Raw genomic sequence first — 23,226 nt, 5'->3', positions numbered from 1 at the left:
TAAAGAAGTGACAATTGCAAGTCGATATTGGGAGTAAATTTAATTTACCTTGACCCTGTCTGAATAAATCTATATTTATTTTTTTCACCTACATTTGCTCCTCACAATCAATACTTCTCCCTTATGAATGAAAATAAATTGCAGGATCCTTTGCTATTACCTCCTACTTTAAACAGGATTTTTTTTTAATCCAACCTCCAAACCTGAAACCTTGGATAGAGCATGATAGAGGAAAGAGGAGTATAATAGAGGCTATAGTGTTGAGTGTGTGTAAATCTCAGTTTGAGTTTTTGAGCTCGGTAGACAATGGGCGTTTTAAAACAAAAGGCAAGGAGAAGCTTATAAATTGATGAAAAGGTGCCTGACGCTCCACTAACTGGTTGAAATAAGAATACATAATGTTAATAAGCAACATTTCATATTTACCTGACTGTGACAATGCAGTAGGTGTACCAAGATATTAGCAGGCTAGCTAAGTGACCACAGATTCTATGGACAAGGTAGTGTCTAGTTTTGCCAAAAGTCAAGCTGTGCATAATACAAACAGTGGTGCTTTTAAAGTGATTTTAAAAGTGACCTTAAATATGCATTCAGGTACCTTAACCATTAACAAAGATATATTAACAAAGATATATCTTATGTGTGGATTGATGCTGACACTGTCCTACCATCTGGAGGGTGGCTACTTTTGTTCCCCATGGTCCCTGTGTGGGTTGTAAAGTAGTCACTGCTCCAAGCTCACTCCCGTGATGGACTACAATCTCAATACAAATGAGTGAACTAAATGTGAGATTGTAGTCTATCACCGGAGTGAGCTTGGAGCGGTGACCACTTTACAACACACACAGGGACCATGGTGAACAAAAGTAGCCCCCCCCCCAGAAGGAAAAACAGAGTCAGTATGAATTCAGAGATGATTTGGGGATCCACAGCCGAGTGATACACAAATAAGATACATTTTTGTTAATAGTTCAGGTATTTGAATGCATTTTTAAGATTTAATTGCTGCATTTAGCGTCACTTAAGCCTAAAACAGTTGTTGCTCAAAAAAAAAGGATATGCTGGATCCCACTATCTTGCAAATAAAAAGTTACTAATACTTAGCAGTTATCAAATTAATTTACAGTATGATATTATGTATTCCCCCTCATTTTTCTTATTTTGATTTCTGTCTATACACCTCATTTTTTTTAATTAGTATTGTTTTGCATAACTGTTAAAACCTTTAAAAAACATATTCGGGAAGAAAAAAAAGAGGTATTAATATCTTTATATATTTGGTAAAAGGAAAGGCTCACTTACTAGGATATCTTTAGAAATTCTGTTCTCAGTCACGTAGTGTTGAGAATGATTCCTTCGGTGGCGAGAAATCTGCAACAAAAAAACACATTCAGAATAAGGCAAACAAAGTCAAAACTTAAGAGACCTTAAAGTGTGGAAAAGATGTAAAACTCATATCAATTGTATTCTTTTATTTTGAGTGGAAGGGGCTAGCAATTGATTCTGACTGCCTATTTTCCTCTTTTCTGCACTGTATCATGATTACCACTTCCCAACCTAGCATGTCTGTGATGATCCAAGGTTGAGTTATCAGCTGAACTAGAATTGTTGTTGCTTTTATGGGATGAGCGCTCCTCAATGGTCTAACCGAGCAAGAACAATCAAATGTATTTAAAACTCTGTCCCACTCCACCCTAAATGTACTAGTTAGCAAACTGATGACAGTTAGACATTTTGGTGTTCATTTACTAGAGGCAAATAGGCTTTTCACTTTGCGAGGACATTTTCCCTTAGCTAAGAGAAAGAAGCTCTGCCCTGCTGACTTCCATCATCCAATTAAGCAAAACCACAACGTTTTTTGTTTTGTTTTCTCTTCTTTGCTCATGATTGGGTATTCTTTGCAGAGTGAATGTTCACCACATTCACTAAACTACAGGAACATTCTCTTGTAATGTGAATGGCCTAATTGCCCAGTAAATCAACCCTCTTGAGTGAAGTTGTGTTACATATTTTATTTTCTTCGACCTTGCATTTGCCTTCTACTATAGGAAAGCAGCCAATCACAGATCAAACCAAGTCAGACTGATGGAAAGTTAAAGTGACACTAGTGAGTTAAAAGAGAGTTAAATCTTTAACCCCTTCATGACTGAGGCCCTTTTTTCAATTTTTGCACCCATGTTATATTCCACATTTTAGGCCTGAAAATGACGTAAAACCCCCCAACATTATATATTTTCTGAATGCCAAGACCCTATAGAATAAAATGGTGGTAGTTGTCAAGTACACTAACTGTTAGCAACAATGTATCTTATTTGTGTATCACTCGGCTGTAGATCCTCAAATTATCTCCGAATTGGTGCTGCTACTGTCCTTCCTTCTGGATTATGGCTACTTCTGTTCCCTCATGCTGCCTGAGTGTTGTAAAGCAGTCACCGCTCCAAGCTCGCTCACATGATAGACTACAATCTCAATACAAATGAGTAAAGTGAACATGATATTGTAGTCCATTACGGAAGTGAGCTTGGAGCGTTGGCTACTTTACAACACACACAGGGACCAAGGGGAACAAAAGTAGTCACCCTCCAGAAGGATGGCCAGTGTCAGCACCAATTCAGAGATGATTTGAGGATCTACAGCCGAGTGATACACAAATAAGATACATTTTTGTTATTAGCTAAGGTACTTGAATGCATTCTTGTAGATTCAACACCTGAGTTTAGTGTCACAATAATCTGGACAGTGCACTTACAAGACACGGCGAATGATAAAAGCTGACTCAACTCCATAGATAGATTGTAACAGTTTTTGACAAATGGATAGATAATGACATTTCAGGATCATCTGGAAAAGCCAAATTCATAAGAATATGGTTTAATGACGAAAGGAGTTTTTAAAATTCTAACTAGGTCTTCAATAAACCTCAGCCCCTAAATAAACCATATTTGCTCCCAAAATCATTTGGTAAGTCTCACATTTTTAACAGTTAAAATAAAAATTTAAAAGAAAGAGAGATGACCACTGAAATTGACAAATTTGGGTGTTATCCCTTTGTATTATTAAGTTTGAATTAAGAATGTGTTGACATCCTTGGCACAATGGAAAAGAAAAACTGTACATGACCTATTTAAAAAGAACACCGCTTAACAAATACATTAGAGGCAAAGAACATCTGGTGACAAGACTGTGTCCTAAAGTGTTTTGCTCTCTTAATATTCTGCATCTAAAGCAAAAGAGCTTTCATGAAAATAACTTTGGTTAGTGGCAGTTACTCCTCTGGGGGAGGAAGGAAATGTCATAGCATATTTTCTCTTTTTTGCAGGCCTGTTTTCAGGAGTGTCAGCCCCTCGTGTTATTCACATGGAGGGTAAGTGAGAGTGATTCACCCAGGCTACTGAGACAAAACTTCTAAGATCTCCGAGTTTCCGTTTTCTATTATTAATGTGAGATTAAAATGAAAGCATCAACATACCATTATTAGAGGCGATCATTATTTTCAGAAAACCTGTGATTAATATTTTAGTCATTTAGACGTTACGTAGACAAAGGGATGCATATTTTAAAGAGAATACCACATGTAACACACAAATCTGGGGCAGCGATACAATGGGGATGGTTAATGAAAGGATTCATAAGCTCCTCCTCAGCTGCTCGGTCAGCCACTTCAGCAGAGAAGGTCCCCAAAAGACAAGAAGAACTGCAGAAAAGGGAAATATAGAAAACATTGCTTTACCTCTCCCCATGTCCTTTCCAGAGGAGTTAAAGCAATACTCCAGGCTTGGTATTTTTCAAAGAAACATGTCTTGAGGAGAATTAAGTTTACCATTGTTGACCTTTCCTTCTGAAAATGCTAGTTGCCAGTCTGAAGTGATGCTCCTCTAGATCAGTGGTTCCCAAACTTTTTTTACACGTGTATCACCTGGCAGTTCATTTATATAAACTATACTCTTCAGTAGGGATGGAACAGGGAGTGGGGCTCATAGAGAACCATGTAGCATGCCGCGAAGAATGGTAGATGAAGCCAAACTGTGCAAACAGAAGGAGGAGCTCAAATACCTCTGTGTCAGTGGGATGAAGGAAGGAGCAGGGAGGCTGGTGTGGGGGACTCTTTGGGGTATACCATATTCCAGTGGTGTGTCCAGTGTTATCTTGGGGTCTCTTTGGGGTGTGGTCCGTTACCCTGGATTCCGTGGATCTAGGACTTCTTGCACCTAAAAGAAGTAAAGTTGGTGGCAGCCGGAACTATAAAATGAGTGTTGGAAAATGTAGCCATGGGATCACTCTTACATACCTTTTGCACATATGTAGCCCCTGACTTGCCACTGCTACAGCTTTTTTCCACCATTGCAAAAGTGGTACTCCTAAATGTACTGCCAAGTGTCCCTGGGGGTACCTGTACCCAAGTTTGGAAACCGCTGCTCTAGATGTATTGTCAGTTTGCTGTGACTGCACCCAGGTCAAAGACTCAAAGTAAACCCAATGGATCAGCATAACAACCAAGTAATGCCCATTTGCAAGACATCAGGTATGGTAGTCTCCATATTTTTCTCATGGCAAGTTCACTTTAAAGTGTATTTAAACCCGGATAGTTTTCTGATAGAATAGGGAAGGGTTAGAACCTCTTTCATGATCTTTTTTTTATTGCTTATTATTATTTACCTCTTGGGGACTCAACACATTTTTATCTGCTTTTGGAGCGGGCTAACAGTCATCTTGGGTGGCTCCATAGAATATTTAACCCAAGAGCTAATTACCTGCATGACTTTGGAGTGTGGGAGATAGTCCGAGTACCGGGAGGACACCCATGAAAGCCCAGAGAGTACAAACTCCATGCAGGTGGTGTTCTGACTGGGACTCAAATGGAGCACCCCAGTGTTGTAAGGTAGAAGTGTTAACCACTAAGCCACCATGCTGCCCTGGCTCTGTCTTTTCTGGGGAGGTTCAATGTTAATTATTTTTTGTCCTGATGAGTTGTCACTAGGTCAGAAAATGAGGAGAAATCTCCCAATGGGGACACTTGTTTCAGTGACAACTGTCTATGGGGGGATTTTCTTTACTTTGGAGAGATCTTCTACACTTCCTATTCTGGCTGCTCCCAAAGGGACACAGAGGGGAAAACTAAATTTAAATTGGGGAAATTTTAATTGGCGAGTGGTGGAGTATAATAAGGGCTTATAACCCCCAAAAAGTATTTGGGTGAAATGTGCTGTTACTCACTTAATACTTCTCTCAAAGAGCCCATGTTTAAAATACACCAGAAGGACAGAGTATGAAAGACAGAAACTTCCATTAAAACAGATGTGTTGCTGTGTCCTGCATGGGCAAAGTATGGGTTAGCTGTAAATTTACCATTTATATATTTAACACAAATAAAAAAAAATTATTAACTAACTATATATATATATCCTCCTACCCTGAACAATAATTCAAAGCCCAAGTGAACTCTTTTACAAAATTCCACCGATAATTCCAATTTGCACCAAAATTGCAGGTTTTCAATGTCTTACCTATCATGCAGTTTAAGGATACCCTATGGTCACTAATATAGCCATTCCCCTACCAACAGCCCATGGTTATAGACCACCACCCTCTTTTGAGAGCAGAGATTTTGCTGCAGAGGTCCAACACTCCCCCTGCTGAGTCAAACCAATAAATCAGCAATCAGCAGGGAGCATGCACTTTGCAGATTGCAGAGCTATTGGTCTGACTCAACAGGTGTAATTTGCAGTCCGCTGCAGTGAAATCACTACTATCGTAAGAGAGCAGCAGTCCTTAACGGTGGGCTATTGGCAGGGGATAGGCTGCATTAGTGGCAGTGATATGACAGTTAAAGTGACACTAAACTAGACATGTAAGTTTTGTTTTGTTCCAAATGCAAATTCGGATGAAACTATGTGAATTTGAATATCCGAATTCCAATGAGGCCGCATGCAAACCAATCCGAGTGTTCTTTTAACAAAATTTCAGATCATCCGAATTATGTTCAAAATGAAACTAAATCGGACACGTGACTGTTTTCTGGCCAATCAGAAAACTCTGTCCAAAACGTGTACATGTCTACACTAACCCCAGGAGTTAAATCCTAAAAATGCATTCAAGTCTCTAAACTATTAACAAAAATGTATCTTATTTGTGTATCACTCGGCTGTAGATCCTCAAATCATCTCTGAATTGGTGTTGACACTGGCCTTTTTGGACTTTAGTGGCTGCATGGCCGACCACGTGTTTTTTTTTTTTTTTATTTTAATGCAGGAAAAAGCAGAACAATCATGAAAGCATATATAAAGAATATAGAACCTCGAACCCAGTGGGAATCAAAGCCAAATTCCCATGGCTATAAGCAGTTAGCTGCCGTAATGGCTTGTTTTCTGTTACCTGCAAAGATCTGTACAAGCTGCTTATGTTTGTAGTCATAAGATGGATACCATAAGTAGGTCTACACAGGAGCAAATATGAAATGGTCCTTAATGTCACAACGCAGGCTATATGTAATGGACCAAAAAAAATGTATAATATACATCAGAGAATAAAGAACAAAATCTCCACAAATTCTATTCATGTAGGTACAACATTTGCAAATGTGTAAAATTATGCTAGTTCTAGTTATGTTGCTCAGGTGATGTGAACTGAAGCCAGGCTTTCCATGCCAGCACAAGAACTATGGTGCCAACACTGTCCCCAGTGATTGTGCTTCAGTGCCAAATTGTCTGCCTTGGTCTGGCAGAAATACCAAGAGTAAGACATGTAAATTTAGCTAAAAACAGAGGGGAAAATAATTTACAGATTTGAAATAAGCATGCACATCCACATAACAATTTCATCTGACCTAAATATACATTCAATTTTCCATTCCAATGAAGAGCCTACTTATGATATAAATGGTTTACCATTTGAGAAATTGGAATTATTTTTTAATGTGTTGCAAGAATGTTATCAGTCTTTATGTTAGTGTCTTATTTTGCCAGTTAGTATTGGAGATGATGGATGCAATAGGCTCCTGCCCTTATGTATCTCTGTGGTAGGGGCACATTAAAGACACAGGCTTCTGAGAATCTTAGGTGGATGAGGTGTCCCCCCAAAAATTCAGCTAAGTATCTTGGGCACACTATGTACACCCAAAGCCTTCTCCCTGGCTGTGGCCCCTGTGCTGTGTGAGATAGTGGTGACTATCAAAATAGGAGTCAAATTCTTTTCTATGTTGCTGCTCCTGTGCAAAGGAAGCTTGCAAGCACTGGTTGTGGGCTTCAATTACAATACATTATAACATTGTTATTATTACAATGTATTTTTTAATACATTGCATTGCTTTATTTTTAGGAGTTATACTGCCAGGAGAATTCCCATTCAACTGGCACATTTCTAGGAGTTTTGAATTCTGGTCCTCCAAAGAGCCCTGCAGTTTCTTCCATCAACCTTGACATCACTATTGGCTCCTGCTGTGACATAGGGGCTTGTAAAATGAACCACAGCACTTAGCAGGGGTGCATGAATATGTCTCTCTTAGAAATGTACTACGTCCTAAAAAAAGAAAACTAGTGCACGGGAGTGAGCTTCGAGCAGTGACTACTGTACAACACACACAGGGAACATGGGGAACAAAAGTAGTCACACTCCAGAAGGAAGGACAGTGTCAGTACCAATTCAGAGATGATTTAAAGATCTACAGCTGAATGATACACAAATAAAGTCCAGTATTAATAATAGTTAAGGTACTTGAATGCATTTTAAGAATTAACTCCTGATTTTAGTGTCACTTTACATGTTGTATAAGGGGAACAAAATGAAGTCAACATGAATGTTTTCTGAAAACATATCTGGTAATAACAGTTAGTAAAAATGGCTTGCACAGTGGATAGTTCTCTGCATTCTCTCTTTAGATGTGAAATGATCAGCCACTAAAGCCATTTTACTAACAACAATTACCAGATACCTTTTTAGAAAACGAAATAGCCTTATACAGCAATAATGTAGAAGAAACGGGTAACACGAGAGGTAGATATACTATCTCTTTTCTTGCAGGAAGATGCCTTTTTTTGTAATCCTTTAGAGACAGAACAGGGTTTCTTTAAAGTGTCGATGGGTAATGTATGTTTTGACAGGCCGTAGACTGTCTAAACATCCTGCTTTGATGTGAGAGCATGCTGTTTATACATACATAAATACAGAAAAAGCCATAAACACTTCATAGAGGATGTACAGTATTACATTTTAGATACAAAGCAAATTTATTTCAAACGAGTCACAGGGAAAGATTTAAAAAAAAAACATTTTTTAAGCGTCTCCATGTTGGGTTAATGCCTATCACAGAAGCACGCAGAATGTATAAGTGTCTTCTAAGGAAAACGAGAATTGTTCAGCATTGCAGACCTGAAAGGCAGTATAACAGATGGCAACATTAAACACAATCTCAGGACCCCAGCACGGAGAATACCTTTTTGAATTGCTTTTATAGGAATTCAGCAGCCAAACACCTTTTCTAACAGCTTGTCTCTGGTAAGCCGGGTGTATCTCAGTACTCCCTTAAGGAAAATATTTTTTTTTTCCTGAGAAAGTGAGATGCATTTCCACCTCTGCCTTTCCCCGATCAATCAGCACTAAAAACAAATTTAGAAATTGGTGCAGCCATGTGAGTCTACGAGCGACGTGAACGGGGGACGTGCGCGTGTGTTTAGCCTGGGGCGAACCATCTCACGCCAAGTTCCACTACAAAAGAAGGCTGATCGGAATTATCCGAAATTGTTGTTTCCTTCTGGCTCCTATACCTTTTGATGTGAGTAGCGTAGGCTGGCACTGGAATGTTACATTTTTATTTTCTGGGCTACAGTCATCAAAAAAAGGGCAAATTTAAAGCAGAACTCCAATCCAAACTCCAAAATTATACAAATTGTGCCCATTTTCAATGTATATGCAGGCTATGAGGCTCATTTCATCTAGGGCATGGGTAGGCACACTCTGGCCCTCCAGCTGCGGTGACTGAGAGTCATGCCTGTAGTTGTCAAAGTCTTGCAGTGCCTCATGGGATATGCGGCTCGACAGTAGCTGGAGACCTGGAGCTTGCTTACCCCTCATCTAGGGGATAATTTAAAAGAGTAAAACATCCCTTAATCTCCATTTACACCTAGGTCTTTTGTCGCTCAAAGGTAAGTGTGACAAAACACTCAAGACAAGGAATCCCATTCATTTCTATGGCCCCTGTTCACGCCTGAGTGTTTTATCGCAAGTAAAAAACATGCTTGTCACTAGAAAAGGTACACAAGCTAATTTTTGGCAGATTAGAACACATTTAGGTCCAATAGACTTAATTGGGAAACTTTGTGCAACAAAACGAGCAACAAAACATTCAGGTGTGAACAGGGGCCATAAGAATGAATGGGATTCCTTGAACGTTTTGTCGTGCTTACCTTTGAGTGACAAAATGCCTAGGTGTGAACACAGCCTTTCTCCATGACAGCTGACACTCTGTTCCTTTTCGCTCTCACCTGTAATATGGGCAGGAACTATGACAACATTGTGTACAATGCAGGAACAGCAGTGTTTCTGCAATGTAAATAATGATGTCGGAGAGAGGGGTGGCAACACAGTCAAAGATCAACAAGAGGAGATGACTTGCAGAACTGGAGGACCATGAAATAGGTTAAGATTATCCCCTTTACAAAACAAGCAATACATTCTGCATCAGCATTACATTTTTGTAATTTTTTTTTAACTGCCCAGAGTTAGGTTTTAACTGCTGCCATAGCAACCTAACATGCTTTGACAACTGACAATTAATACATTCTCCATCAGTTAGCAGTGAAGAGATACTTTTTTTGTATTTATTTTAACTGCCCAGACACATGATCCGATTGACTGATCTTCCCCATTAGCAGAGATCATAAGACATGTAGGCAGTGCTGGAGGGATACCAGAGCATCATTTTCTCCTGGGCATTTCAGCTATTCCATTACTCTTTATTTACCCATCTCCATTAACATTTGAATACATTCCTGCTTTATATTGCAGTCAGGCAGACAAGCAACTGACATTTTCAAAAACATCTAATCATATTAGGTTTCCTTTGGAAATTAACAAAACATTGGTGATGTTATGTTGATATAATTCATTCATGAGATGAAGACACCAGTCTTGAAAGGGTTTTCACTTAATCATCTAGGGCTCTAGACCATGGCATTCTGCACTTGGAACTCAAGCAAGAACATACATTAGGAGCTGATCTCATACCTGGAGATCCATCCCAACTAACATTCCAGATATTGCAGAATTTCAGGTCAAGAATTCAATTATTACTACCATCTCTCCATTGGAAGGGGCATGTCATGTTACACATGCCTAGTCATATGCCTTTAAGATTATTTGTGTTTCATCTGCCTCTCGTATTTGTCACCACCCCTCCACTTAGTTCAGTTTTCCTCTGTATAGATAGATAGCTCCACCCTTCTTTATTATATTCCGGTCTGCATCTCATCCACATGTCCTTTGCTGAATGGATCACATTATGATCTTTTGACCTATACAATGTTCACGGTTCGGCACAGTTTGGATTAAACTTCTCAATGATCGTCAAGGTGTCATCTGGATTAAGTCTCTGTCTGCCAACACTTCTAAGATTGGTAGTTTATGCCATTTCACCACAACTGTAAATTACAGAGATCACACTTTCAATGCTTAGACTGGGGAGGCAGAACAGGCCACAAGAGGGCTTCCATGGCAGTGACTTTCCTTCAGTTTTACAGTGAGCAAATCATTCCTGACTAGAGTGATAGCTACAACATGATCTCTGAGTGGAAGTAAATGAGGGCCAATCTAATCTTGTTTTAAATGCATGCTTTTGCATGCTCAGCATTGGTGATGAAGTTTCTTTATCAACAAAGCCATTGTTGGTGCTGATGTGATGACCACATGGCTTTGCTGATAAACAAGGCCACATCAGTAACAACTGCCACTCTAGTTCTTTAAAAAAATTCTAAACATGTTTAAAAATGTAAAGGACACAAAATAAAACTGAAAGAGCTTCTGTAACCCTCATGAGCATATTAAAGCCAACTGCACCCAGAAGATCACATTCATTTTGCCTTTCTGGCTGACCAGCTGCAGGAAAACCTTTGTATCCATAAATCTTCGAGAGTACATCATTGTATCAGAGTCAGTAGCTTGAGCCCTGATGAAGGGGGACTAATGCCTGCATAGCCGAAACACATTATGTTGGAGGGTAAAAGAAGCTCTGCTGTTAAGACCAACATCCCAGGTTGTGGCAGAGGGTAGAGCAACACTTTTTTTTAATATGTATACATTTGTGAAATGGGTACTTTATAGCTCCTGAAAAGTTTTGGTTTTTTATCTTGCATTATATAGGGTTGGATTTGTTAGCCTTCCGGAGTCCATCATCCTATCCCAGTCAGTACCTTGAGCACTGATAAGGGGGTACTTTCAAGCCCCTGAAAAGTGTTGGCTTGTATTTATTGTAAATGCAAATAGCACAGAGAAAGATCAGGTCAGAATCCCTAGGCAGGACTCTGCTGTGTGGCAGAGCTAAATATCAAGACTGGATAGGGAGAAATACAAATCCATTGACAGGCAAAATAGCTCTCATATACGTATTTCATCTATGTGTGTATTTCACCATTTGCCTGGAGTTCATCTTTGAATAAAACATTTTTGGACTCTAAACCCATTGGTGTTGTGCTCCATTTTCTCATAGACCTCCCGGGGTTCTTCCAAGGCTCCTCTTCAATGCCTTTTTGAGTTTGAGAGCCAACTAGCCAGAGTCACTGCACTTCATCACAAAACCTTACCTTACACTAAGAAAGAAAGCTGTTTTCAGATCCAGTGCATCCCACCTACATCTTCCAACCATTAAACGCTGACAGATATTTTAATCCTTCACCACACTGTATAGAAAAAATATGAAGTTTTGGCTTGGGTAGGGCTTTAAAGAACTATGGCAATTTAAATTCATACCCTTGCAGTAGGGTTACCCCTACACTGCCAGGGTAAGTGCCCATTTTAACTAGGGGGCTAATAAAAAAACAGATATACTCAGCTAAACCTTAGTCTCACCAGGCTGGTAGACCCGTCCCTGCAGCCCCTTCACCCCTGGGCTCTGGCAGTCTAAGGACCATCAATGCCATTGCGTCTAGTGCAGGACCATTGCCTTGCATTAAACGTGAGGATGCCAAGGGACATTCCACAGCCTCAGCGTATCAAGTGAATATAACTGCTTTATTTGAGCCCCCTAGTTAAAACGAGCACATAACCCTTGCGGTGTGCGGGTAGAGTTCCAGAGTTCTTTTTTAAGGATTATCGAATATGCTGTGTGCAAGTAAAAGTATTTGTTAGTCAGTGCTTTTTAACCTTAACAAAACAAATAGGTAACATTTTCTAATCACAACAGGTGCCAATGACAATAATTCCCGCTGCGCTGAAACATTTGCAAAGTGTTAGCAGCCTCACAAATCTCAAACATTCTGTGCATTTGAATTTAATATGAAGATGAAATCAGGTCAGTTATATATTTTTTTTCCATATAAATATTTCCAACTTTTCGATAAACAATAGTTTGTGTAAAACAACTGTTTTATGATAAGTTCCACATTTGTTGAAGCTCGTTTTTTTTTCTATTATCTTTTGCATACACTGTTTCCATAGAGATTGATCTTCATTATGTGAGGCTCACTTACACTGATTTAATTTTAGGATGAATATAAGAAAAAAATCAAACAGGCCAACTTTTTTTTAGAATATGGACTTGATTTATTTAAAGTGACACTAAACTCAGGAGTTATATCTTAAAAATGCATTCAAGTATCCTATTAACAAAATTGCATCTTATTTGTGTATCACTCAGCTGTAGATCCTCAAATCATCTCTGAATTGGCGCTGACACTGTCCTTCATCTATGTTCAAATGTGCTTGGGTTTGGTCCCAAATTTATCTACTTCCCACTAGAAGTGATGAGGCTGGGCTTCGTGCGAACTCAGTTTTCCTGAGTTGGCCCAAGCCCACTCAAAACTCTGACAGCTAAACTCTCCTCCTGACACCATACGTTGTGGGGAGGCACATCCCCCACCCTGTAGCTATATGTCACAAAGGGGTAGGAAACTGTTGCCATTAATTAGGTTGGAAGGAGGGGGTAGCGCTCAGAGTTTTTAGCGGGCTTGGGCAAACTTAGGCAAACTGGGTTCACACCAAGCCCAGCGTCATCTCTACTTCCTGCTTCCAATAGCTGCACTAGCTGGAAAATCTTTTGGTTGTGTCAGATGCCTGATCCCCATCGGAGCGCTGTGGTTTCTTTCATTGGCTTCTACATCACTAAAAGACACCACATACAACAGAGGTGGGGTCAAGCATCTAACACAGCCAGAAGTGCATCCCAATGCTGAGGATTGTTTGATAGAGGTATAGATAGAAGGTGTGCGGTGCTGGTGCCGGCTTAGCTAAGTATTCTTACTCTCCCTTTCAAGAAATGCTTTGGTTTAGTTTTTTCTAATATAGCAACAAAGCTGCTTTAAGGCCCCATTTACTCCAGATCCATTGCGATCCGTTTTTCAAGGTAGCCAAAAAATGAATGGGTGTGAATGGGATAACTTTACACTGCTCTGTTCCATTGTATTTTAGTGCACTGAAGAAAAAAGTAAAGCATGCTCTACTTTTTTTAGTAATAGAATGTGTCAAAAACGGATGGAAATAAAACACAACAGATCCTATTTTGACATTACCGGGCCCTAAAAGTCAATGAGAAGCTATTATACTTTCCAGGTGTGATAATTAAAATTTCCTGCTGTGATAAAATGTGCACTAAAAAATATTAATGTCCCAATTCTTGCGTTCCAGAATTTCAGATGCAAAAAGGCCCCCTTTTCAAAAGCCAGACGCGAATGTTCTGTTCTAAAGTAACTTTTCATTATACTTGTAACTAAGTAGCTTTATCGCAGCATAGCCATGCTTCTCTACAGGCCAGGAATGCAAAGAACATTCACCATACGCTTGAGTTCCTCAGGATTCAGCTTGTATTTCGTAGTCCTCCCCTGCCCCCTTGTGCTCTACTGAAGAATCCCAGCGACTTCGCATTGAACACTGAATATTAAACGCACAAAAAAATCCCACTTCTCCCTACTGTCAAGTTCAAGGTCAGTGTTGAGCTATTTTCAGCCCATCTCCTCTCGATCCATGCAGAGACGTGACAAGGTAGCATGATTTGGGGTCAGCTGCATAAAAGGAGTTGTTATATAAAGGACGGGCGAAGGAATCAATCCCATGTGACAGTGTCTTCAGGATAATCAGCGCTCACTCTATGCCGCTGTCATTTCGCTCCAGTAAAAAATCAGTGCGGGCTTTGTCAAATCGTTTTGAAAGAAGACCATATTCTCAATGTTGGCAACGCAAATGAGTGCTTCACTCAGCTGGGACTTGATTGCTGTTATGAGATGTGCCACGTTACACATGTGTGCAGCTACCAGTGATCTCACCAAGGCATTCTTAAAGACATGTCTAAAAAACTAATGTTACGTATAGGATAGTAAGGTAGCAGCACACCCCCACAGAACATTAGAATATTATACCACAAATGAGCACTGTAGTGTATTTGGCTTAAAGCCCAACTATACTTAAAAGTTGCCTTTTCCCCACCCCTCCCTTCCACCAACTTGGTACTCATACTATTAGCCTTTTTTTCCCCATACCCGCTGAAGTCAGATATACTCACCTAAGTTCTACCTCTAAACCCCTTACCACCTCCGTTTCCAGGTGGGTGGACCGTGAATCCAATGGTGCAATAATGCCTGAGACTGCCGGTCCTTTTCACTCTCCTCTGCTGACAATGGTCCTCTTCTGGATACTGAGAGGACCTGGCCAATTGACATCCAGTAGGAAGTGTCCACATCATGCAGGTGCTGATGTGGACACTCAAAGAAAGACCCAAGCAGGAAGTAAGCAGAAGAGGAAAATACTTGGGGGTGTGGCAACACGTGACCATAAGACAAAAAGGGCTTTTATTAGACTTGTAAATTTCATTTAGTTCCAAATGGAAATTTAAACTAATTTTGTTAAATTCAGACATTTGGATGTATTCGAATTTACGATTTAGAACCTATCCGAATGCGAACAAATCTGAAATGTTTGTGTATCGAAAATTCGGATCTGTCTGAATTTCATTCAAAGCGAAACTAAATTGGAAATGTGACTGTTCTCTGGCCAATCAGATGCTGTTGTGGCTGTTGGGGGTTGCATTACAGGTACGGTCGTGTGACCTCCTGTTACGAAACGAAAATTCGGACAGATCCGGAATCTGAATAACGAACCGAATCGAATTTCAGATCCAAAATCTGAAAAGCAAACTATATAAAAATGTGAATCGATCTGAAACAAAACAAAACACATTTTTTGTAAATTACATGCCTCGCTTTTTGATAGGGATTTTTTATTTGAATCCAGTGATTAGATAGTGGGGCATGGACGGAGGGGTGGGTGATGGGTGGAATGAATTATCAGTTGGGCTTTAAAGTGTATTTCTATTTTTTTGTAGCCAAATTGGTATGACTCCTGCTTCATATTTGTTGCAAGTTTCCATTCACACAGCATAAAATAAAAACATTTCAAAGTTGCTGCTTATATTTTTAAGCGATATTTACTTTCCTATAAATCCCACTTAACTTCCACCCTATGTAATGTTATTGAGGGGGCTAGGGAGTTATGGTTACCATAATTAAATCTGTCTTTATGTGCTGGCAGATCTTCATTATTAGGTATAATTTAGATTTGAACACTGTCTGTCCTAACAAATGGTTAAAGATCTCAAGGTGTGGATTTTGAACTACATTGTATCCTAATGATGAGATACTCACTATGTCCCCAGTTTGTCCTTCTTAAATTGTTTAGAATGGCTGGTAGTAGTGTCTATAATCCTGCTCCAAACAAACAGGAATGGGGTGTGAAAGGGAACACAACTAACATACAGTGGAGGTTTCCCAAATTTGAATGCAAACGTGAAACTACATTTTAAAGAGGAACTTCAATCCCACCTGGGGCTAATTTGCTTTTCACCCCTCTAACCTTGAGCCAGTGAATCCAATGTTGTCCTGCTGTGATCCTCTGATCCCGCATCACACAGGTCCTGTGCTGCCTTTTTGAAAAGAGATCTGGCACATCCTTAGACATGCTGCAGGGCTGCCTGGTCAATGGGACCGCAGCATGTCTGCGCTTGTGCCTGATCCACCACATATATGCAGACCATCTATGGGTCCTGGCAGAGGCCCATGGTCATATGCACATGCTATTTTGTAAGAGGGAGTATAAGGTAACCAGGCCTACTGCGCTTGTGTGTGGTCCCGTTTTTCGTACTATGGGAAAATGGGCACTTGCGTGCATATGCGTGCATCGGGAAGTATGCGCACAGGCACGCTAATCTTGGCGCACAGGAAGTGATGCAGTACCTCTAATTGATCACCCTATTTAAAGCAAGCACAGCCTGGGCTTAGTTGCTGGATAGTCTTTCAGCTTGTCCCTGTAATGCTGTTTGTTCTGCCAGATTTCTGCTCCTGTGTCTTGACCCGAAATGTACCTGACTGCTCCTGATTTCTGCCTGACTTCTGACCTTGGAATTGTTACTGGACCCACCTCTGCCTCATCCCTTGTACTTCACTGCCCGACTGGTGTGACCCCTGGCTTGTCTGCCGTCGATTCTGCCTACTGCTCTGATACACTGCTGCCCGCCCAGTGTGACCTCGGCTCTGCTCTACCTTATCCTGATTCTGGAATTCTGCCTGGCACGGTTTTGCCCCATCCACTGGCACCCGTGCTACTTGCTGTTTCTAAGGCTCTGTTCCCATCTTCAGAGTTTGGGGAACACAAAGTGCAAGGGGAGCCTCCTCATCCAACCGGTCTCCAGCCAGGTACGTGATAGGGAGGTAGGAGGAGGCAGGTAAGAGGTAATTGTATAAATGAGTCAGCTTTCAGTTTTATTTCAAAAGCCATTCAATATTTGGTTTTCAGTTTACCTAGTGAAATATATCTGTGTATTTTCTTTGTATACATCAGTCAAAAGGTAAAATCAGGCTGCGGTTAGTTTGTCTGCATTCTATAGCTTTTTTAACTCTAGTTAAAAAAGACTACCATTGAAAGAACAACTCCAGGAAACATTTTTATTAACACTTGCAGTGGGGCTACCCTATAAATTACTATAAATTACTTTGGGAAAATAAGGCAATTGAAGTCCATCTCGGGGGAAAACCAAATACCTCCACCTTGCTTCCACCCATTTTCAAACAGAAAAACCCTCCACATTTGTTTTACTCACCTGAGTCTGCCGTGACTCTCTGTGGTGCCTCTTCCGCGAGTGAAGATCAGTGGTCTTTTGCTGCAGTCTGGACCCATCGTTGACCAGTCTTAGTGCCCCTTGTTGTGATGTCATCACAACACTACAGTTTTCTGGACCCTGTGAGGACCCCACCAATGGACAGCCAATGGGAAGTGTCCACATCACACACGGAGAGACATGAGCACCCAAACAATACTGTACAACTCTGCAGTCCAGAAGAAAGAAGACTCAGGACCAACCATGTCACCTGACCATTTAAGTAAGTAAAAAGGGGTGTTTAGGCAGAAAAAAAAAGATTAGGTAAAGGGCAATACGGTAAGATTTGCTTTTTACTTTTTTTTAATTATGCTGGAGATCAGCTTTAAATAATTATACAGCTTGCTATGGGAAACAGCCTTTATGTGCTCTAGTCATTCCCAGATTTCTGCTTAAAAGTTTCCTTTCATACAGCATAACTTTAGGGTAATGAAAATATAGACAAGGCCCTATGAGTGTACAATTTCATGCACTATTGCTAAAAGATGAAAAGAAATTTACATTGTACCCAGGAGCATCCCTAGCTTTTTTGCTGCCTCAGGCGGTGGATGGATAGGGGGCACAGCATGACATCACTGTTTACTAGGAGCTGGGCAGGATGCCGGCCAGAACTTCCCAGGTTGCTAGGAGCTGGGTGGGGAGATTTGTATGGCCCTTACACATCTCCCCACCAAGCTCTTAGAAACCTGCGATGCCAGAAAGGAGGAGGCAGGCACACTGCAAACATTGTGCAGCGCCACTTTGCCTGACACCCCCCTTCCCCATGAGATGCCACCTGAGGAATCTCAGAATGGCCCTGATGGTACCTCAGATGTCCACCCTTGATATTTCAGTTCTCCTGGTGAATGAAGTCAGCTGTTCTTTTCTGTTAGCATATATCACAGATGTTAGCATCTAAAATCTCAATAACAAAGGTGCCAATCTTTCTTTCACAAAGGTTTTATTTGTTTTTTGTCAGTTTTTTTTCCGCATAAAGTTACAAAAATAACAGAGGTGGGGCGTGCAAGCCCTGCAACAAGGAACATAAATAGAAAATGTACAGCCACAACATTGTGCAGAGCCCTGCAGACTGTATAACAGAAGCAATGGAACAAGTGCCAAAGAACAATTTGGGAGTATAAACGGGGCATTGCTGCTCAGTGTTAGTGAATAAGACCCAAAATAAGTTGGAAAGGAGCATCAGAGGGGGAGCTTATCGGGTCCGGGTTCTGGGTGTCGTAGAGTCGAGATCAATGAGGTACACAGCCCACTACACTGGGACATCTGGTTCAGATAGTGTGGAGGACGTAGAACAGCACAGATAAGTGTAGGGATAGCAACAGGAAGATTAGAGGAAGAGGACATGGAAATGGAAAAGGAGGGGAGGACCGGGAGTGGGAAAGAACAAAAGGGGAGAGGGACAGGGGAAGGTGGTACGCTGGGAAGGGGGTCCAGAGGGAGGCGGGAAGTACAGAGTCTCTAAATGGATAGAAGCTGCGGATCGAAAGATGGTGGTTTCGAGTAATCGATCCAAGGTTGCCAAATCAGTAGGAAGCGGTCATGGGTGTCGGACAGAATCGCCGTCAGTTTCTCGTTCACCAGTATATCATCTAGGGGATTTTTTACTTCCCTGAAGCTCAGAGTTGGGGTTTTCCACGCTCTGGCGATTGTCATTTTGGTGGCAACAAAGATGTGGGACACAAGGTGTTTCTGGTAATGCGACAACTGTGGAATTGGCTGTAGTAGCAATGCCTCGCACGGTTCCTTTGGTAGGGTGAGTTGGAAAAGGGAGTTGAGTAAATCGTAGACCCGATTCCAGAGGTGTGCCGCCCGGGGGCACGTTCACCAAATGTGGATCATGGTACCCGACGCGCCACAGCCCCAGAAGCAGTGCGGAGAGTAGGAGGGAATGTATTTCGCCAGATGGGCAAGTGTGTAATACCAACGGTACATCACTTTGTAGGAGTTCTCGAGTGCGAGTACGTTGCGGGAGCCAGTCCTCAGGAGTTAGGCATCTGCCCAGTTCCTCATGCCACTGATGCTGATAAGGGGCAAGGGTGGTAGAAGTGGAGGTTAGCAGAGAAGTGCAGATCAAAGAAATTACACCTGGGGCGTGCGGATCTGAGTTGCAGCAATGCTCAAATAGGGTCATTCTCGAGGGAGCTGAGGTGTTTTTCAGGAGCAAATTAATGAAGTGGCTTATTTGGGTGTAGCGGAACCATTCCCGAAGGGGGATGGATCTATTGGCACGGAGCTGCTGGAACGATTTCACACCTGAGAGCGAGATGAGGGAGTGTACAATGGTCAGATCGTTGCGGGACCACCATGCGAACAAGTGAGGGTCGCTGGCACTAGGGGGGAATAATGGAGAGTTGAGCCAGGGTAGTAAAGGGAGGTGAGGCGACATCAGGTTGCCGGAGTACCGAACTCCGTCCCACACCTTCAGGGAGTGTCTAAGGATCGGGCTAAGAGTAGTAGGGCGGTCGGTCTGGGATAGCCATAGCAGGGACGTGAGGGGAAGGAGATGACAGTCCACCATGTCCAAACATGCCCAAAGCGGAAGCTCGGTTGTTGAATGTAAGAGGGCTAAGGGAGCAATGGTGGCCGCCGTATAGTATGCGTGAAGATTAGGGACTGCAAGACCTCCACGGAGAGGTGCCAATCTTTCATGTTCAGAACTTGAGCATTTATATTTATAGGCCAAACAGAGCTCTGCTGAGGTTTGGGTCATTTCTATACATCTGGGTGTCATGTGAGGGTCATGCCCAACCAAGTAACACTACTGCAATAGCAAATCTCTATTTCTCTTTCTGTTTCCATGTCTGAAATTAAAGTGTCTCTGTCGCTGTTGTTTCAAAATCTGAATAGTGGCATTCCCTGCAGAACAAGCACTTAATATTCATCTGTCCTTCTGCCAGTACGGCCTAAAGCTAGCAATACAGATGTCTCACTTGCATCCCTATTGGCTGAAAGAGAAATCAGTTTATTTCCCCATCCAAGCTAAACAGCGTGGATCGAGGAATCTCTTTTGTATTCACACAGCCAGCACTTCCAGCTCTCTCTTAATACTAGAGCAGTGACTGCATCTGATTGGATGAAGTCAGTGTTCAGCCAACAATTTTCCACTCAATTTTTGTATTGCCTTTTGCAGAGATGGGTGGTGCTGACAGCCAGTTAGTTTGATCCTTGTATGGCCAGCTTAACTCCTCTGCATTGAAGAGATCATCTATCTGGAAGATCTACATTCGACACTTCCAGGAGTGGCAGATGTAAACTGACCTCATCCCTTCGGCTGCTGCCGAAGGTAAAAGGAAACCATAATGGCAGAGATCCCTCTGGTTCCGACATGTGATTACTGGGAGTCCAGCCTACTGGTTCCTTAAAGTAGCATTAAAGTCTATTTTTTTTCTTTTTTTTAATACATCTACTACTAGTAAGCAGCGATATATGCCCCAACATAAAAAAGAAAAAAATTGGCAAATACCAATTAACTTACCTGCGTCCTGTTACATGTTACCCAGCTGCAGATGTCCCAACTCCCGAACGCTGTGAAGGAGGTTGTGTGGGCAGGCGCATGCGCAGTCCAGATCAATGTAGGGGAGAGGAGGAGAACAACGCTGACACTAAATGGACCCAGCCGGGAGCGTGCACGCCATACAGACTCTGTAGAACTCCGTAGGAGTCTATGCTGGATCAAAGATCAGCACCAGCGCTGGATGGACTGTGAAAAACGAGATGAAGGAAGAAGCTGTTCAAGTCACGAGGCACCACATAAGGTAAGTCCTTACAGCAGCATTGGGGTGGAGGGGATCTGCCTTTAATGTCACTTTAATGTTGTTATGTGACTGTGAACTCTTGGTGACAGGACAGTCAAAATACCGGGTGTGTGCCATTGACTGCGCTTCCTAAGGCCCACCTCCATGCTGCCCCACATATACAGTATATGGTATTTTGTACACTTTTTGGGTACTGCTTTCCAAGTTGCTATTAAAACTGACTGATCATGTGACTTTAGCAGACAGACCCTCCAAATTAACACTCGGATAGTAGGAAAGAACTGGAATGCAGTTTTAATGCTATTGGGGTTGCAAAAATTCTTGAAATGTGTAGCACATTTTTCTCAGCTAAAAAGTAGAATTATACTATCTATCTATCTATCTATCTATCTATCTATCTATCTATCTATCTATTTTACCATCTATCAATGTAGGTCTTTTATAACGTTTGCTTATTTGTCTTGGTTACATGAGTTTTTGGCGCCAGGAGCCCACTGCGGCTAATTTGTAACGGCTTTGAATGCCTAAAAACAAGTAAAAAAAAGTATGCAACAGCATCTCCCTGATTTCTGAATTATCTTTTGGTGTGGGTATAATATATAATCACCTGACATTTCTTTATTTCTGTCTGTGACCTGTTGGGTATACATGTGCGATTCGTTTCGTTAAGAATCGAAATTCGTACGAATTTTCCTGAAATTCGTAGATTCGTAAGCATACGAAATCCGAATTGCAGTTTCCGAATTTATATCCGAAATACAAAATTCCGTTAACGAATTTCGGATCCGAATTTCTTTGAAACAGGAACTAATATTATCCCTGTAAATGAGGTTGAACAACATGACAAGATTTTTTTTTTAATCCGAAATACGGATCCGCTGCTGCTGAGGGTTGCATTACAATACACAGGCAGGAAATACGAAATTCCGTTGACATATTTTCGTTCCGTTACGAACATTCGTTATATATTGAAGTTAAAAAGCAAAGTACATTTATATTGGAGTTGATGGTAGTTTTTTTTAAAGTCCGAAATATGAAATTCGGATACGGAATCCGTTAACGGAATTCGTATTTCGGATACAAAAACAACTACCACATCGACTCCAATATTAACAAAGGTATTTTTGCTTTTTAACTTCATCATAACGAATGTTCGTAAAGTTACAAAAATGTGCCGAAAATCCGTATTTCGTACGAATCCGAATTGAGTTTTGGATACGAATTACAAAATAATGGATATTACGAAACGGAACGAAACGGAACTAATTTTTTGACGGCGCACAAGTCTACTGGTGGGGACAAAGTACCCTCTTTATTTGTCCTTATGAACATTGCCAGCGGGGCTGAAAGTGGTAGGACATATTACTGTTTCCGTAACACATCCAAAACATATTACTATTCACTGGAACAGAAACGAAGAGGACATTTTCCATTGAAGATACCTTTTCCTGAAAAGGTTAAACCATTTGACACACCAACACTAAAAAAAACAAAAACGTTTTGTCTATAGACACACTTTTTTTTATTATTATTATTATTATTATTATTAATAATTATATTATTATTATTTTTAGTATTTATATAGTGCTGATGATTTACAAAAACAGTAGTGTAGTACATTGACTTCAGTCACAGTGCACATTTGCAGTCCTTGCCCCCAAGGAGCTTACAATCTAAGGTCCCTATCTCACATGCAAACAGGGCCAATTTAAAGAGGTGCCAATTAACATTTCAGAATGTCTTTGAGTCGGGAGGAAACTGGGGTACCCTGAGGAAACCCACACAAGCACAGGGAGAGCGTGCAAACTCCTTGCAGATAGTGTCCTGACCGGGATTTGAAGTGGGGACCCCCAGTGCTGTAAGGCAGAAGTGCTAACCACTATGCAACTGTGCTGCCCATATGTGTAATTCTTAACTCAACTGTGAAACATAGTGGTTATCAAGTGACCTGTTGTTAATACTAAATACTTAGGGGTCTATTCACGAAGCTGCCGAAGGATCTGGCCATAGCTTCGGCCGATCCTTCGGCTAGCTTCGGCCCCAGGACCCCTTCGGTTCAGTAGAACCCAAGGGGTGCTGTACGGGCTATTCACAATAGGCCGTACAGCTCCCGATCATGGCCAAGCG

At 41.3% G+C, this 23,226-nt stretch overlaps 1 protein-coding gene across 1 annotated transcript in view; it reads right to left on the bottom strand.

The window, feature by feature from the left end:
- ARHGAP15 (Rho GTPase activating protein 15) overlaps positions 1-23,226 on the bottom strand; it is a 409,873-nt gene that overhangs the window by 361,636 nt on the left and 25,011 nt on the right. The window contains exon 4 of the mRNA XM_018554050.1: positions 1,303-1,371. Within this exon, the coding sequence (XP_018409552.1) occupies positions 1,303-1,371 (69 nt within the window). The remainder of the gene's footprint in view (positions 1-1,302; positions 1,372-23,226) is intronic.

This window comes from Nanorana parkeri, unplaced genomic scaffold (assembly GCF_000935625.1).
Source record: "Nanorana parkeri isolate BGI_ZX_2015 unplaced genomic scaffold, ASM93562v1 scaffold140, whole genome shotgun sequence".
Lineage (NCBI taxonomy): Eukaryota > Metazoa > Chordata > Amphibia > Anura > Dicroglossidae > Nanorana > Nanorana parkeri.
Note: the sequence above shows the minus strand (reverse complement) of the source record. Positions and strands in the feature narration are given on the sequence as shown.